At 56.5% G+C, this 17,192-nt stretch overlaps 2 protein-coding genes across 2 annotated transcripts; both read left to right on the top strand.

Annotated features, from left to right (window-relative positions):
- The first annotated feature begins 9,077 nt into the window (after positions 1 to 9,077).
- LOC106848434 (interferon-inducible GTPase 5) lies at positions 9,078 to 11,027 on the top strand. The gene has a single exon (XM_044758974.2). It carries the CDS (start codon positions 9,538 to 9,540, stop codon positions 10,930 to 10,932), a length of 1,395 nt encoding a protein of 464 aa, XP_044614909.1. The 5' UTR covers positions 9,078 to 9,537; the 3' UTR covers positions 10,933 to 11,027.
- A 3,629-nt stretch (positions 11,028 to 14,656) lies between these two features.
- LOC139042231 (interferon-inducible GTPase 5-like) lies at positions 14,657 to 16,443 on the top strand. Its single transcript, XM_070499537.1, has 3 exons — positions 14,657 to 14,796; positions 14,852 to 15,093; positions 15,674 to 16,443. The coding sequence occupies exons 1-3, from the start codon at positions 14,657 to 14,659 to the stop codon at positions 16,441 to 16,443; spliced, it is 1,152 nt and encodes a 383-aa protein (XP_070355638.1).
- Positions 16,444 to 17,192: the final 749 nt, after the last annotated feature.

A 17,192-nucleotide genomic window follows, 5' to 3' on the forward strand; every position in this document is an offset into this window, starting at 1 on the left:
TACTTATACATATGTATGTATAGATATCAATACATATGTAGATATACACATATCTATATGTGTCATATGTATATCATATAGACATATCCATGTCATGTCTATATCATATAGGTATATAGGGTTTTTTTAATCTTCTAAAAATATGATATCAGCCACAGCTCTTTGTGTCTTGCTCTTCTTGCTTGACAGTGCCTCATGGAAATCCTCCAAGTCATATGACTCACACCTTTTGAAGTGTCACCCCTGGCATGGATGTACCCACATTTATTCAGCTGTGATCCTACTGAGGGAATTCACGCTGTTTCTTTCTCCCCCTCCCACTGTGAGCCATTCAGCCGTAAACATCCTGATGGGGGGGGGGGGGTGTTGCTTATATTTCTATGTGCCTTGAAAAATTTCTAGTAAATGTTAAAAGCTTGGATGATATATCCCTTTAATGCATTTAAGGAAAATTCTAAAAGATATAATGAAATGGAATCGAAAGTTACAGTTAAAAATTGAAAGTAAGAGATAGTGAATTGGGGGCCCAGAGAGCAGCTTCCCTCACCTCCCCCGGTGTCATCTTCACCCAGGCGAGGCCCCCTCGACACCCCTCTCCCCTGCAACTCCAGGGAGCAGTCAGTTCAATCACCTCAGTACTTAAATGTCCAGAGGATGATTCTCAGGAGGTGGGGATGCGGGCTGAAGGGAATGTCTGCAGTTGTCATTTTTTTTTTCTTTGAGGAAGATCAGCCCTGATCTAACTGCTGCCAATCCTCCTCTTTTTGCTGAGGAAGACTGGCCCTGAGCTAACACCCGTGCCCATCTTCCTCTACTTTATACGTGGGACGCCTACCACAGCATGGCTTGCCAAGCGGTGCCATGTCTGCACTTGGGATCCAAACCGGCGAACCCCAGGCCACAGAGAAGCGGAACGTGCAGACTTAACCGCTACGTCACCGGGCCAGCCCCGAATGTGTGCATTTAATTCACTGATACATGATGCCAGATTGGCCTCAAGTGTTTCTTCTTGACTGCAGCCTTCTCGTGGGGAGCACCTATTTCTCTCCGCAGGCTGAACCTGACTTCCCAGCCTCCTCTTCTGCTTACTTCTTTCAAGAAACAGCCCTGGCCTATCTCCCTGACCCTTTGCAGGCAAAAATTTGGGGTTCTGCCCAGTGCTGTGTTGAGCCTGTTGGAGTCCCATGCAAAAGGTCCTATCAACATGCTTCTATGGGGGCCTTTTTTGGGGTTTTTTTTGGTGAGGAAGATTGGCCCTGAGCTAACATCCATTGCCAATCTTCCTCTATTTTTTGTATGTGGGATGCCACCACAGCATGGCTTGATGAGCAGTGCTAGGTCCATACCAGGGATCCAAACCCATGAATCCTGGGCTGCCAAAGCGGAGCAGGTGAAGTTAACCACTACGCCACTGGGCTGGCCCTCTTTTTTTTATGCCTATTTTTTTTCCAGAACACTAAATCAGTTGAAAAAAATATTGACAAATTATAAAAAGTGTAATTAAAACTCACATTATTTTGAGTTAAAATATTTTATTTATGGGGCTGGCCCCGTGGCCAAGTGGTTAAGTTCGCGCGCTCCGCTGCAGGCGGCCCAGTGTTTCGTTGGTTCGAATCCTGGGCGCGGACATGGCACTGCTCATCAAACCACGCTGAGGCAGCGTCCCACATGCCACAACTAGAAGGACCCACAACGAAGAATATACAACTATGTACCGGGGGGCTTTGGGGAGAAAAAGGAAAAAAATAAAATCTTTAAAAAAAATATTTTATTTATACCAAAACAGAATTTATTATAATTTTATTTCAGTATGTTAATTAAAAATTCTTTAACATCATTATTTGGTCAGGAGAAACTGTCAGGCAGGAAAATACATTTCTCAATTGAGAATGCGATAAGCTAAGAATCAGATTCTGAAACCATTATCGATGAGTTTGTTTGTTTCTGTCAAAGCCCGGATGCACCAACATGGCTTGGCAGGATACTGGTCTTTATTTGAAATTTTGATATTTTGTTCATCAAAATCTCATGGATTTTTTTGCATGAACTTTGATTTTCCAAAAAGAATTGCATTAAAATGTCATTTATCTTGGTAACTCAGTCTTTTGGCACTCCCTTACATATTTTTATTTTTTTGAGGAAGATCAGCCCTGAGCTAACATCTGCCGCCAATCCTCCTCTTTTTGCTGAGGAAGACTGGCCCTGAGCTAACATCTGTGCCCATCTTCCTCTACTTTATATGTGGGACGCCTCCCACAGCATGGCTTCACAAGCGGTGCCATGTCCGCACCCGGGATCTGAACCGGTGAACCGCGGGCCGCTGAAGCGGAACGTGCGCACTTAACCGCTGTGCCACCGGGCCGGCGTCTACACCCCCTTATATTTTACACCCAAGGCCAGGGCCTCACTTGTTGGTTCCAGTCCTTGCCCTAGTTCTGACCAAGTTGTGTCACTGAGGGTAGAAGGACACCTACCTCATCCCTGGTCCCCTCCCAGGACACCCCTAAAAGGTCCTCCATTCCCTCCCAGGTAAAGGTGTAAATCCTCACTGTGGTCCATCATGAGATCTGGGCCTGGGTCACCTCTCAGACCTCATCTCCTAGAAGTCCCTCCCTTAGCACTCTGCTCCAGCCACACTGGCCACCATGATTCTCCCCAGAGACACCAGGCTCAGTTCTGCCTCAGGCCCTTTGCACTGCCATGCCCTCTGCCTGGAATGCTCTTCCTGCTGATGTCCACATGGCTTGTTTCCATAATTCTGTTAAAAATAAACCCAAAGCAGCCAATCATTTTAACTGCAAAATGAGTTTATTAGGGGAAAACCAAAGAATTTCAATTCAGGACCTGCATGCTATGGCAAAAGCCATAGGCACGTCCAACAATCAAAAAAGAGAACCTTATTTCATAGGGAGAAAGGAGGAAATTGGGAAGGGATGTTTTGAATGAAAGTCCACTGGAGAAAAGCAAGAGTTCAAGGTGGTGATGGCTTCTCATTGGCTGAGTTCCTGGGGTAGTCGATTTCTCTTTGGGATGCAACGTACATTTCTTCTTGGGGTCTGTAGAAGATGATTCTTCCTAGTGACAACTTCTTTCCGTTGGGGTCTGTAATTGACTCTTTCCTGTAATTGACCTCCCGTGGTGCTTCGTGAGAGCTCCCCCTTCCAGTCTCCCCACTCCATTTTAAACGCGGTTTCCCTGGATTAATTTTCACGCTTCATTCAGATCTCTGCTGGAATAGAATGTCACTTTCTCAGACAGGCCTTCCGGACCACTCTATCAAAAACAGCACACTCCCTCCCCCGAATCACTTGGCTGCCTAGTGGCCTAAAATAACGATTTGTTATTTCTCACAAGTCTCTGGGTTGGCTGGGCTCAGCTGGATGGCTCTTCTACTCCCATGTGGTATTGGCTGCCTTCAGCTGGAGCTCAGCTGGGGCAGGAATGTCCTAGATGGCTTCAGGCTCACCTCCACGTGGCCTCTGTTTCTCCAGCAGGGTGGCACGACCTCTATGGCAGCTCAGGGCTCTGAGGAGGAGAAAGCAGAAGCTGCCCTCGGAAGGCCTGGGCTTGGAAGGCCCAGAACGTCACTTCTGCTGCAGTCTGTTGATCAAAGCAAGTCACGAGGCCAGCCCAGAAGCAAGGGGAGAGGATGATGTGAAGAGGGGCATGTGCCTCCAGAGATGGGAGAAATTGTTGGTGGCCACGGTTACAGGCAGTTCATTGACCCCCTCACCCATCTCTCACCCTTGCTGCCTTCTTTTTCCTCATCACTGTTTGACACTATCTTATTTTTGTTTATTATCTTTATCTTTCAAAAAATGTAAGCTCCATGAGGGCCGTCTGTGTCTACTCTCCACGTGTCAGTGCCTAGAACCGTGCCGAGCACACAGGAGGCAGCCTATGTCTTTGAATGAATGAATGAAACCCTAGGGACTAATTTCAGGTTTCCCCGGGATTCTGGCGAATGGAGAGAAGGTGAAGCCACAGCGTGTAGATATTCCGAGGGAAGCGCTTGAGGATTTTTAAGAGACACGGAGAGAAAGGACAGGGAGGAAAGGGGGATTAGGAGTGGGCAGGAGAACTGGGGGGCAGAAGACGAGGCAGAGGACTGGGAGATTCATGAGGGCAGGATCGGGGACTGTCTTGGTCCCGACTCTATCTCCAGCCTCAACCAGCACAGGGCCTGGCACACAGCAGGTGGTCAGCAAGTGTATGCTGAGTGGAGGAACCTTCTCTGACTCCCCTGCCGCCTCCCCTGCCTGCCACCGGGTCAGGCGCCCTCTTGGTCCACCCACCCCTCTGGGCAACTCCAACCCTACCTTACCCTCTGTGGGTCCTCACTGTCTGGGGACACGGCTGGGGCTGTCTTGGTCATTGCTGGGTCCCGAACATCATCCAACAGACCCTTGGCACACAGGGTGCATATCTGCGTGAACTTCCTCCCTGGATAAAAGGGCTGGCTCTGTCATCGCTGCGTTCCCAGCCTGGTGGAAACCGAGAGGACACTGAGGAAACACCTTCACTGATTCTAAGATGCATCTTCCCCTCCACATTTTAGCAATTCTAAATCAGGAAGAGTCACAGTTGATGGCACCTTACAATTGCTGTCAGCCAGGCAGCCATTGTGACGTAGCTGTCACTGCCTGGATGTGATAATGGAGCTGCTTTTAATAGCATCATTGGCGCCGTTGATGGCACGGAGGACACGTGGTGTGTCAAAGCGTGCACGTCCACTCCTCGGAGGCAGAAGTGACTCCACAGAGTCAGGCCGTGTGGTTTTGGGAACAGCTTAGTCAATTTATTTCCCTTGTATCTTCCTAGTTCGATGCACACATGAGTGACATATGGTAAAAATGTGTATTTTCTAAGTCAGTCTACAAGCAGCTCTTTCAATAAGTGTACAATAAAAATTGTAAGTGATAAGGAAATATTGTGTCGTAGTTTTATTGGCAGCTTTTTTTCCCCTGTTGGTGGGACAGAAAAGGATGCGTCTGACAACCAGTGTGCCTTAGCCTTGACTCTACAGGGAACCCGTGGAAGGAACGGTGAATAAACGTGCTCGCCTCATTTGTCTCTGTCTTCGTCTCTATTCCAGTCTCAGCTCCTGGGTTTTATGTCTGTCGTGGGATGACAGGTGGGTGAACCGAGGTCTCGTCTGGGTTAAGTGAGCTATTCCATCTGAGGGCCCTCACACAGCGCCTGTGACATTGTAGATGCTCAGGAAGTGAACGCTGGGCCTGTGTGTGATCCTGCCAGTGTCCCCCCGCCTATGAGGTCTATCAGAGCAGGAAGAAGTGTGAGTCACATCTCTGGACCGGCACGGGGACTGGGCTAGGGTCAGGGCTAAACAAATGTTTGTGGAATGACTAAATAACCGACTGAATTATCGGGCCAATGAAAGTCCTCTCTTAATTCGGGGTCTTGGCACAGGCTGGTCCCTTGGCCTGGGACTCGAGACTCCCTAGCAGGCCACTGACTCACTCCTGCTTGTCCTTCAGATCTCAGCTCAGGGGGCCCCTCCTTCAGGAAGGCCTCTCCGACCCCCAGCCTGGGTCAAGTGGCCCCTTTGTGCTCCCACAGCCTCCTGGGGCCCCCCGTCTCAGTCCTGTCTGCTCTGGTCACCACTGTCTGGGGATGGATCTGACTCCCTCATTGGACTCCGAGTCCTGCGAGGGCAGAACCCCGGGGCTGTCCTGGTCGTTGCTGTGTTCCCAGCAGTCAGCTCAAGACGGGGCCTGGAGAGGTGCCAAGTATGCAATGAGTGAAGAGGGCAGCGGAGGCTTGGCAGACAGGCAAGGGTGCAGCCTCTCTCTGGCTGGTGCTGAGGAGCTGGGAGAAGTGCCCCTGGAGCGTGGCAGCCTCATCGGACACATTTGCGCAGGTGCCCTGCAGCTGTCTTGGCCCCCATCACCCCAGGCTGCAACTGTCTCCCTTTCCTCTGATCCGGAGCCCCCGAGGGCAGAGCCTGGGCCAATGCCCTTCGGTGGCCCGGGCTCTGGCTGGACTCATGGGTCAGGAGCTGGAGCAAAATTGAGAAGGGTCAGGAGTGGATGCGGTGGGTTTCGGTGATGCGGTCTGTCTGTGTTGTCTGCGTGTAATTGTGTCTCTCCTGGTCTGCAATCTGCATCCCTGAGCCAGTGTTGTTTGCGAGGCCCGTGTCTGTACGTTTGTTTGTTTGTTTTTCTGTAGCGACCCTGTATTTCCCTCTTGGGCCAGGTGTGCGTCTGTGGATTTGGGAGAGGAGTCTTGGTCTGTGTGTTTGGTGTCTGGGGGTGTCTGGGAATATTCTGTAATCTTGGTCTTTGTGCGTTGTGTCAGCAATGAGGATGTGAATGAGTCTGTGCGGCCGCCGGTCTGCGTCTCTCTCTTGCCCGTGGTTTAAGGATTCTGAACTGCGGTCAGCAGATCACTCCCTCCCTGACTCTCGGTGTGGCCTGCGCTATCTATTCCCTTTCTGGCCTCCACCTCCTCCTCAGTTGTTTCTGGAGGCCCCCTTCCAGAACCACCTTCAGATCATCAGGAAAACCCTTTGAGTACCAGGGGCCTCTGGCTCCATCCAGGAAGTGGGGGTGGGGGAGGCTGGGCAACCGGCCTGGGCAGAGAGGAGGCCAGCAGGGGAGACAGGGTGGGGACAATTCCAAAGGACTAGCGGGTTGAGGGGAGGCTTGGAAGCTGCAGAAACAGAAGCTGGAGTTGGGGGGAACCGGGGTGTCCCTCAGTGGGCTGGGGTCCTGGGTGTCTTGGTCTCTAGACCTTCAGCTCCTTCCCAGCGTGTGTCCTGGTCCCCGCCCCTGGATCCCTGTCTCTCAGGCTCTGCATCTCTTCATTGTTTCTCTAGCTGGTGCCTCTGCCGTCTTTCTCTCGGACTGGGTTTCTCGTCCACTCCCTCTTCCTGCCTCTTCCTGTGCTTTCTTGGGGAGTCTCCTTCCCCATCCCAACTCTCCCTCTTTTTTCATTCACATCTCCGCCAGCTTCCATCCCTCTGTCACACTCACGCCGTTTTAAGTGGTTGTGGGGGAGCAGAGGAGGGAGAGAGCAGAACGGAGAGAGGCGGGACAGAAGAGTTGGCACCTGAGCTGGGGTCAGAAGGATGGGCTGGGGGTGGGCAGGCGAGGACGTTGCCGGGGCCAGGCAGGGTGGCACTGGCGGTGACCACGTTGGTGGTTTCAGACCTGGCCTCTCTGGGGGGGTCTCCTCTCCTCCCAGCCGGTGCTGGCTGAGCTGAACCGCCACCCACAGAGCACGTGCAATGCATTGTGAGGCGGGCAGGTGAGTAGATGGGGCAGAGAAGGGCACTTGAATGGCTTGTTTGGGAAACTGAGGCCACCGGAGGGAGGAGAAATAGAGGGTGGGTTGTGAGCAGGGCCAGGCCCTCAGACGCTAGGCTGCCGACCTGGGACTTTGTCCTGGGGACAATGGAGACCACGGACGGGTTTTGAACAGGCCTTGGTGTTAGAAAGACGGCTCTGGGTCCCTGGTGGGGGACGGAGGGCCCCGTGTGACAGAGTGGTGGTGGAGTGGTGGCCCCCGGAGCAGCTGAGGGGTGGGGTCCCTGCCCCACGTGGGACCCCACCCCCTGAGGTCACTGTCCCATTATTGCACCAGGGCTGGCTGACCAATAAGCTGCTGCTTGTTATTATAATGGGTCCTAGCAACGGGGGTACGCCCTTGGGCTAACAGGGGAGGAGCCCCCACCAGTGGGGAAAGTGTGAGGGGAGAGGGAGAGCCTGCAGGCAGGTGAGTTACCTGAGGGCAGCGCTCTGCAGTTGGGCCCCGCTGAGGGGCGGAGGTGGGGGGGGGCAGGGGGGACGGGGGGGGGGCGGGGGGAGCTTCCAGGCCCACTCCCAGCTCCCCCGCCCGAATTCCACCCCAGGGCCACTCACCTGTTTGCCCCTTGCTGCTGGGACCCGGCCCAGGCTCCCACTCCCCTCCCCCCGGGCCACACCCTGAGATGGGTTGGGGGACAGGGCGCATGAGGGACTGGGTATAGCACAGGGACACCCCCACCCGGGATGGGGCTCAGAGCTGGTGGAACGACATCAGAACAGATTTCTGTGGAGGGGCAGGGGGCGAGGACAGGGGCCGCCAAGGAGACAGGGAGGCACAGACAGGTGCCTGAAGGGAGTCAGCTCTTCAGAGGGCGAAGGAGCCCAGGGACCTGGGTTTGAGTCCTGGCTGTGCCTCTGAGCGGGGGCGTCACTGATCTAGCCTGAGCCTCAGTCCCTCTCCGACCTGTGGGGACAGGCCCCGACGTGAGCGTCTCTCCCAGGGTTCTCTGGAGAGTCTTAGTCCGGGAGGAAGCGTATTTTAGAGGCGAGGGACGAGAAGAGAGTGTGATGGGAAGAGCGAGGGCCAGGGAGGCTCTGAGGCGAGGAGAGTGGGATCTGAGGCGAGACCTTGGGGACAGGCTCCAGGAGGCGGGAGGGGACCTGGCCAGCCACGGCAGGACTGGGTGTAGAATGAGAAGCACTCCCAGTGTCCGGGCACTCCCCGGTCAGCGGGACCCAAGAATGTCTTCAAAGTTGGCCTAGGGACAGACGGGGGCTCACATTTGTCACAGCAGCCCTGCTTGGTGGCAGGGTTGTCGTCCACGCAGATGAGGCAGCTGAGGCTCAGAAAGGCCAAGGACTTGCTCAAAGTCACACAGCTAGGAATATTAAGAATGATGGTGATGATGCTGATAACACAGACCACCTGCTCTGTGCCAGGCACTATTTAAGAGCTTTCTGTGGCTTAACTCACTTAATTCTCAACAGCCCAGGAGGTGGTCTGCTATTATCATAGCTATTACCCCCGTCTTACAGATGAGGAAAGTGAGGCAGAGAGTGAAGCAACCTGCCCCAGGTCACTTGGCGAGTGGCGAGTGGCGAGTGTGTGGCGGGGCCAGGATCTGACCCCAGGGCTGGGCCCTGTCACCATCACTCACTTCCTGCTGCTCCCAGTAACCACAGCAGCAGGAGTGCAGCCACTCGCTCTGCTCCGGCCCAGGAGCTGGGCCTACGCCCTTTCCTTTGTAGGCCCAGTATAAGACGAAAACGCGGGGCCCCTGGTTCAAAGATTACTAAGAATTTCAGTCCGTGTCAGCAGATCAGCATTTAGCAAAGAGCTGGGCCTTCCGTGCGTGGTCACAAGCTGCCCACGAACCCAGCCCCATTTCTAGGTTATCCCGAAGACTCCTCAGCACCTCAGGAAGCAGGTCAGTCATTATGCCCGTTACCCAGAGAAGCAAACAGGCTCAGAGAGGTGCCTCATTTTCCTCCAGGTCACACAGCAAGTTAGTGGCAGAGAGAGGATGTGAACCTGGGCCTATAAGACTCCAAAGCCGCCAACTTGTGTCAAAAACATACCCCAGGTTTTTGAGAAGGAGAGGGCTGTGGGTTTCCAGAGGGACTTCCCTTACATCCTTGGTGTGTCTCTCTCCCTGCCCCGTGCCAAGGCCCAGGAGGCGTGGACGGCTCCCTTCTCCCCTGCAGACGCAGAGGATCACGCGGCCGGTGACTCTCCCCATCCCCCGCGCCCTCTGAACCGCTGGTCACCATGGCTACTTCGAAGTTGCCAGCTGTGCCCAGGGAGGAGGAGACCACCATCCTCATGGCCAAGGAAGAGCTGGAGGCCCTGCGCACGGCCTTCGAGTCGGGCGACATCCCCCAGGCTGCCTCTCGCCTCCGGGAGCTGCTGGCCTCCTCGGAGAGCACCCGCCTGGAGGTGGGCGTCACGGGCGAGTCGGGCGCCGGCAAGTCGTCCCTCATCAATGCCCTCCGGGGCCTGGGGGCCGAGGACCCTGGCGCGGCTCTCACGGGCGTCGTGGAGACCACAATGCACCCCTCGCCCTACCCGCACCCGCAGTTCCCCGATGTGACACTGTGGGACCTGCCGGGGGCCGGCTCCCCGGGCTGCCCGGCGGACAAGTACCTGAAGCAGGTGGACTTCGGCCGCTACGACTTCTTCCTGCTGGTGTCCCCGCGCCGCTGCGGGGCCGTGGAGACCCGCCTGGCCTCCGAAATCCTGCGCCAGGGCAAGAAGTTCTACTTCGTGCGCACCAAGGTGGACGAGGACCTGGCGGCCACCCGCACCCAGCGGCCCTCGGGCTTCAGCGAGGCCGCCGTCCTGCAGGAGATCCGCGAGCACTGTGCCGAGCGGCTGCGGGTGGCCGGGGTGACCGACCCCCGCATCTTCCTCGTGTCCAACCTCTCGCCCGTCCGCTATGACTTCCCTCTGCTCGTGTCCACCTGGGAGCACGACCTGCCCGCACACCGGCGCCACGCCGGCCTGCTGTCACTGCCCGACATCTCACTGGAGGCCCTGCAGAAGAAGAAAGACATGCTCCAGGAGCAGGTGCTCAAGACGGCCCTGGTGTCGGGCGTCATCCAGGCCCTGCCCGTGCCCGGGCTGGCGGCCGCCTACGACGACGCCCTGCTCATCCGCTCGCTGCGCGGCTACCACCGCAGCTTCGGCCTGGACGACGACTCGCTGGCCAAGCTGGCCGAGCAGGTGGGCAAGCAGGCCGGCGACCTGCGCTCGGTCATCCGCTCGCCGCTGGCCAACGAGCTCTCCCCTGAGACCATCCTGCGGCTCTACTCACGCTCGTCTGACGGCGCCATGAGGGTGGCCCGCGCCTTTGAGAAGGGCATCCCCGTGTTTGGGACGCTGGTGGCCGGCGGCATCAGCTTCGGCACCGTCTACACCATGCTCCAGGGCTGCCTCAACGAGATGGCCGAGGACGCCCAGCGGGTCCGCATCAAGGCCCTGGAGGAGGACGAGCCGCAGTCGGAGGTCAGCTTGGAGGCGGCGGGTGACAATGGAGTGGAAAAGCGGGCGTCCGGGGAAGGAGTCAGCGAGGAAGCCCCGCTCTCGGCCCGCAGGAAGCTTGGCCTCCTCCTCAAGTACATTCTCGAGAGCTGGAAGAAGCGTGACTTGTCGGAAGAGAAGTAAAGTGCAGCCCCCACCCCCTGCCTCACCCACAAACCAAGCCTTAACAAAACCACCCAAACAAAAACGGCTGATGTAGTGACGATGAGAGCTGTTGTGTGCGGAGGGGCGTGCTCTGAGGGAGGCAGGTGGGCCCAGGTCGGACAGGGACAGACTGAACTGGGGAGGGACCGATCTTGGGGGCAGAGGTTCAAGGGGATGGATGGTGGCCTGAGCGCTCCTGGGTGGTGTCTCTCTCCCTGGTCCCCAAGTGACAACGGGGGATTTTTAGGGTGATGGGACAACCCAGCAGAGATCCAAGAGAGGAGCCAAGTGTCAACCTAGGTGGGTGTCTGAGTGGGGCTTGGGGCATGCCAAGGTACTTCTTTTAGTTGCAATGTCATGTCGTCCCAAAGGCCTCCTCTGGAGCGGGGTGGGGCGGCCAATTGGTGCCCAGGATGGGCACAATGGTGCTTAGCAACTGAGTTAAACAGAGCGGGGGAGCCTGGGCATCCTGGGCCGGCCCTGCAGCCAAGGAGTGATGGTGGGGTGGGCGGCAGGGAGAGGGGAGGACGGATGGCAGCGGGGCTGGCCTCCGCGCGGAGCCTGGGAAGACAGAATGAGAGCAGAGGCGGTGGGAGGGCGGCGGCGGTCTCCCTGAGCATCACAGGAGAGGGGAGGCAGAGGGCGCAGCTCGGCCACCAAGCACAGTCGCTTCAGAAAGGCGGCAGGTGGGTCTGAGCGTGGATGGGCGTGGCAGTAAGCTTGCCGGTGCGTCCATGATGGGGAGGATCTCGGTAAGTCTCGTGATTCCCATGCTGTGGGCTAAGGTTGGGAGGAGTTGCCGAGACGGGGTGACCTGTGCGTCTCTGCATGGGTGTGTGGGTGTGAACATTGGGATGGTGCTGACAGGCCGTGGGTCTCAGAGTGAGGGTGACTGTGCTAGGATCTCTGAAAGCTGAAGGAAGCTGCGAGCGACAGTTTGTGCAACACACTGGGGGAGGGCATGGGCGTCTGGCCCAGGCGTCCCTGTGAACCAAACTGCTCAGCACTTCCTGTCGCTCTGCACTCGGCTGGCCGGTGGAGATGCAAGAGCGAAGCTGACACTGCTCAAGCAGAAACTCTCACACTCGGTCAAGATCACACACATTTACAAAAGGGAAGAACTACCAGACTGGGGGGTCTGGGCGGGAAGGGCTGCTGCCACGGCTTCTGTGGCTGGCACAAGGGTCAGGGGAAGGTTGGATTTAAGTGCAGGGAAGGGCGAGTTTCTAAGAATTTACAAAAAGGATCTCGTGATGGTTCCAGCCTCATTGTGAGGCCTCAGGTGACCCCCAACCCTGGGAAACGTTCCAGACTAAGAGGGTCCGCCTTTACCTGGAGGATTAAACGGGGTGCCGGTGCTCCTGGCTGAAGAGCTCTGTGCTTTGCAGGAGGACTCCTCTCTTTCCGGACCCGCATCGGCTCTGCCAGGACTACTGGGGTTCACATGGACCCTTCTGCAGCAAAAGGGGTGGGGGGGATCATGGTAGGGAAATCTCAGGTCCTCAGATGCACAGGACAGATGGTCCCTTCCAAACCCATTCTCAGGGGACACAGCCCACACCCCCACCCCTGTGGAGCCGCAGTCATCATCCTAAATGCAGGACTCACCAGCCCCAAGTGGCTGGGATGGAAAGCTCACGCAAGACTAGCTCGTGGGCCTAAAGTGGAGAAGGAATGGCTTTCTTTTGTCTCCTCTCTCCAACTGGTGGCCTTGTCCCATCCCTTCTGCCTCCATCTCTCCCTTCACTGTCCGCCATCGTGACCCCCTCGACCCCTCTTTCAGCTCAGGCCTCGCTCTCTTCACCCAGTTCCTGCCCCAGCCCCTTGCCCTGTCTCCCAGGCTCCAGTCTCATTCCCTGTAAGACCACAGAGGGCTCTTTCTAAGCCGACCTCTCCCTTCCCTGCTCAAACCCCTTCCATGGTACCCACAGATGAAGATCAAGCTCAGCCTGACGATTCCAGCCCTTCCCCAGCCAGCCTCTGCCTAAACCTCATTGACAGTAAGACCCTGAATCTTTGCAAAACAGCAGAGCTGGGGGCTCTGAGGAGTCCTCTCTCCATTTCATAGGTGAGGAATCTGACACCGCCACCCCTTGCACGGGGGCGGGGGGCGGGGGGGCCAGCCTGGTGGCGCAGCAGTTAAGTTTGCACATTCTGCTTCAGCGGCCCGGGGTTCACTGGTTCGGATCCCGGGTGCGGACATGGCACCGCTTGGCAAGCCATGCTGTGGCAGGCGTCCCACATATAAAGTAGAGGAAGATGGGCATGAATGTTAGCTCAGGGCCAGTCTTCCTCAGCAAAAAGAGGATCATTGGCAGCAGATGTTAGCTCAGGGCTAATCTTCCTCCAAAAAAAAAAAAAAAGACTGCACAGGGACACGACTAGCCTGGTGTCAAACTGCAAGTCCCCGGCATGACTGGGACTAGATGCAGCCATGCAACCCCAGGATGTCTGCGCTGGCCGCCCCTGTCCATCATACCAGGGAGGACTCTGAGGCCCAGAGGCGGGACGGGGCTGGCGTAGGTATGCACTGCAGTTCCCGAGCAGATGCAGGAGCTCAGAGGCCAGGCAGCAAGGGTGGGCAATGCTTCCACAAATGCCCCAGGCCCACGGCTCTGTCCTCCTGGTGCTAGAACTGTGGCATCTGCTGGGGTCTTCACACACCGTGAGAGGGTGCTCAACTGTGCAAGGAGTGGGTGGTTTACACGGCAGAAGGGTCCGCGGGAGCTGGCCCACGTCCCGGCTCTGGTGCAGGCTGTAAGACATTCAGCAAGTGACCTTTACCTCCCTGAGCCTCAGTTTCCTCCTCTGCAAAATGGGGACTAAAGGTTAGGAGAGTGGCTGGCCCGGGGTAAACCTTAAATAACCATTACTCTCAGCGATGGTGAGGGTTCCAGCTCCTAAGCACTGCTCTGAATTGCTGACCACAGTGCCTGGTGCGTGGTGCATGCCCAAAAGAGTTATTCAAGAATTTGAGAGGGCTGGGCCGGGGGCTGAGCGGTTGGGTTTGTGCGCTCTGCTTGGGCGGTCCAGGGTTTTGCCGGTTTGGATCCTGGGCGTGGACATGGCACCGCTCATCAGGCCATGCTGAGGCGGCGTCCCACACGCCACAACTAGAAGGACCCACAACTAAAAATATACAACTACATACTGGGAGGCTTTAGGGAGAAGGAAAAAAAAAGATTGGCAACAGATGTTAGCTCAAGTGCCAATCAAGAAAAACAACTTGAATTCTAGGATCAGAAAACCTCAGTCCCATTTCCAACAGCCCACGCACTAGCTGGGGGCCTTGGGCAAGTGACTTACCCTCTCGGTGCCAAATGTGGAGACAAAAAATATCCTTTTCTGGGCTGTTACGGGGATTTTATGAGATATTCCAGTGATGAATAAAATAAAGTTCGCTAAAATAAAGCATTTGGCACCAGGCCTGGCATATGGTTACCCTCCTCTGCTGAGGGATGTGGAGAAGAGAGGGCAGCTCAGTTTGAAATACTCCCTTACCTGTCCTGTCAATGGTCATCAGGTCCTGGAGATGGAGAACCAGGGCCAGGCAGCCCATGGCAGGCAGTCTTCCAACAGAGCCTCAGCCAGGCCAGGGTATCGGAGCTGCTGAGGGACACTGGGGCTCTCAAGGAGGCCTTTGAGGCGGGGAGCCTGCCAGCAGTAGCCGCCACGTTGCAGGCCACACTTCATTTGCTGGAGAATGTCAGGCCGGACATTGGCATTCCCAGGCAAGGTGACCTTTGTCAACGCCATCTGGGGGCTGGGAGATGAGGACCCGAACTCAGCCTGCAAGGGCATGGTGGGGATGACCGTGGACCCCACGCCATACCCGCACCCCAAGTACCCCAACGTCATCATCTGGGACCTGCCGGGCATAGGCACACCCACCTTCCAGGCTGACATACCTCCAGTGGGCGCTGCTGGACCAGTACGACTTCATCATCATCATGGTGACGTCAGAGCGCTTCACGGCCAACCAAGCCCGGCTGACCTGCGAGACCCTGCAACGAGGCAAGCGCCCCTACTTCATCCGCTCCAAGGTGGATGTGGACGTTGCTGCCTGGAGCACCGCCACCCAGTGCCTTCTTTGGGGAGAGTGCGCTCAGCCAGATCTGGGACAACTGTGGGCAGCACCCAGTGGGTGAGGCGCAGGCTCTGGGGGGGTGGGTGGGTGGACCCTTGAGGGATTGCCCACCCCTTCCCCTTCATCTTCCAGTTGAGGCCTGGAGTGGGAAGAGGGGTCGCCCAAAGTTACACTGCACAACTGAACTAGGCCCCACAGTGACAGAGGTTTACAGCTGCCATTTCCTGAGAGCTGGCACTTCTCAGTGACAGAGACTAGCCACTTGCATTAAGGAAAAAAGGCTGTGTATTAGCTGGTGCATTGGCACCCGTCGCTGACAGCAGCCAATATTTACTAAGGGCTCACCACAGGCCAGGCACCATTTCCAGGAACTCAGTTCACCACTCAAGGAGGTGGGTACAATGATCGCCTTATTTCCCAGGTGAGAAAATGGAAGCCCAGAGAGGTTTGGTAACTTGTCCACGGCCACACTGGTGGTAGGTAGCAGGCTGGGATGCGAACTCAGGCAGCCTGGCTCCAGGGCCACACTCTTAAGCTACATGCTGTGCCGACTCCTGGCCAGGGCTTGAGCCCAGGCAGCTGTCAGGACACCTTGGCCTGCTCCGGGCTGAACGGCGCTCTTGTCTCCTGCAGTGGAGGGCCTGAGGGATCCCCGGGTCTTCCTGCTCTGCGTGATTGATTTGAGCAAGGATGACTTCCACCTGCTGCAGGAGTCGGTGGTGAAGGAACTAGAGAGCCATAAGCGGCACGCCTTCCTGGTGGCCCCGCCCAGCACCTCAAAGCCCGTACTAGCGAAGGAGGCCTCACCACTGGGGCACATCTGGCTGGTGGCCACGGTGGCCTGTGGTGTCAACTTGAGTCCCATGTTGGGCGCCCAGGATATGGGGTGTGACCTACACACGCTCATCCACTCCCTGGAAGGCTGCCGCCACAGCTTCGGCCTGGACGACTGCCCGGTCAAGCGGGCTGAGCGGATGGGCTGGCCCCTGCACAAGATCTGGGAGGCGGTGCAGGGCCAGGAGCCCAAGGTCAGCCAGGCACTGGTGGTGGAGCTGCTGGGCCAGGCCCCCGGGGATGCCTCTGTTTTCACCCGCAAGCACCTCAATGTGCCCGTCCTGGGCACCCTGGCTGCCTGCGGCACCTCCTTCACCACTATCTACTGGATGCTCAGCCTGTCCCTGGACGCGGCAGTCAAGGATGCCCAAGACATGCTGACTCAGGCCTTTTTCAACAACTCGGACCACAAGCTCCCAGAGAAACCCCATCATAATCCCAGCCCTGAGCCTAGGCCAGCTGGAGGTGGCAGTGAAGAGCTGGGAGGATCCAGGCTCTACCTGTCCCCAGGCCAGGTGGTTTCTGGGGATGGGAAGAAAGAAACTCAAGCGCCAGCTGTCCTGGACTGAGCCCATGTGCTGTCCTGTGCCTCACGCCCTGGGTCTCATGCCCTCTCTGGCCATTGCCCCATCCTCCCTACTCTGGCGGACCCCCACGTCAACCAGCAGTCCCCTGGAAAGCAGGGGAAGAGGACAGGACACGGGACAGACAAGTTTTGACAAGGTGGGAAGAGCTCAGTTGTCTAGCTGGAGAGGGCAGTTCGGAGGGTGGCTGTGCAGGCCAGGGTGGTGGGACACAGGACTCGGAAACCTTTCCCTAAGAGGGCAGTGGAGGCCACAGCTCCGAGGGGCCTTGAGGATCATTAAGAGAGGAGCCTGCCTGAGGTCTGTCAGCGAGGACAGAGCAGAGCCCACCCCGGGTCTTGTACCTCCCAGACCTCAGCCCCCCTTCAGACATCTGTGCAGACTCCCTACTTCTGGCCAGACCTTCCCTTCACTGGCCCCCACCTCTTCCAGTGTGTATTTTTCTTGGAAGACCGTGGGATTCCCAAGAAATGGACCCCAGGACTCTCTGGGGACATCCAAGGGCAGGGGGAAGCAGGGAGACCAAAGTGGCATGGGGCTAGGTAGTGGACAGATGAGACGCTGGGTTGGACTAGAACTGACTGCTTTACCAAGGGTGGAGTGGCATGATGTGACAGTCAGGACTAATTTGTGATGGCTGAGGTGGCCAGACCAACTTGGAGACATACTTTGGCAAACACTAAACTAGGAGTATGGACCGTGTTTAACGGAGCAGATTAGGGCAGGTACGATAT

This window comes from Equus asinus, chromosome 26, assembly GCF_041296235.1.
Source record: "Equus asinus isolate D_3611 breed Donkey chromosome 26, EquAss-T2T_v2, whole genome shotgun sequence".
Classification (NCBI taxonomy): domain Eukaryota; kingdom Metazoa; phylum Chordata; class Mammalia; order Perissodactyla; family Equidae; genus Equus; species Equus asinus.

Bases quoted from the DNA above. Each gene is read 5' to 3' on its own strand.
- LOC106848434 (XM_044758974.2), top strand. From the start codon at position 9,538: ATGGCTACTTCGAAGTTGCCAGCTGTGCCCAGGGAGGAGGAGACCACC.
- LOC139042231 (XM_070499537.1), top strand. From the start codon at position 14,657: ATGTCAGGCCGGACATTGGCATTCCCAGGCAAGGTGACCTTTGTCAAC. The intron at 14,797-14,851 runs GTACCCCAACGT...CCCACCTTCCAG, and splicing joins ACGCCATACCCGCACCCCAA to GCTGACATACCTCCAGTGGG. The intron at 15,094-15,673 runs GTGGGTGAGGCG...TGTCTCCTGCAG, and splicing joins ACAACTGTGGGCAGCACCCA to TGGAGGGCCTGAGGGATCCC.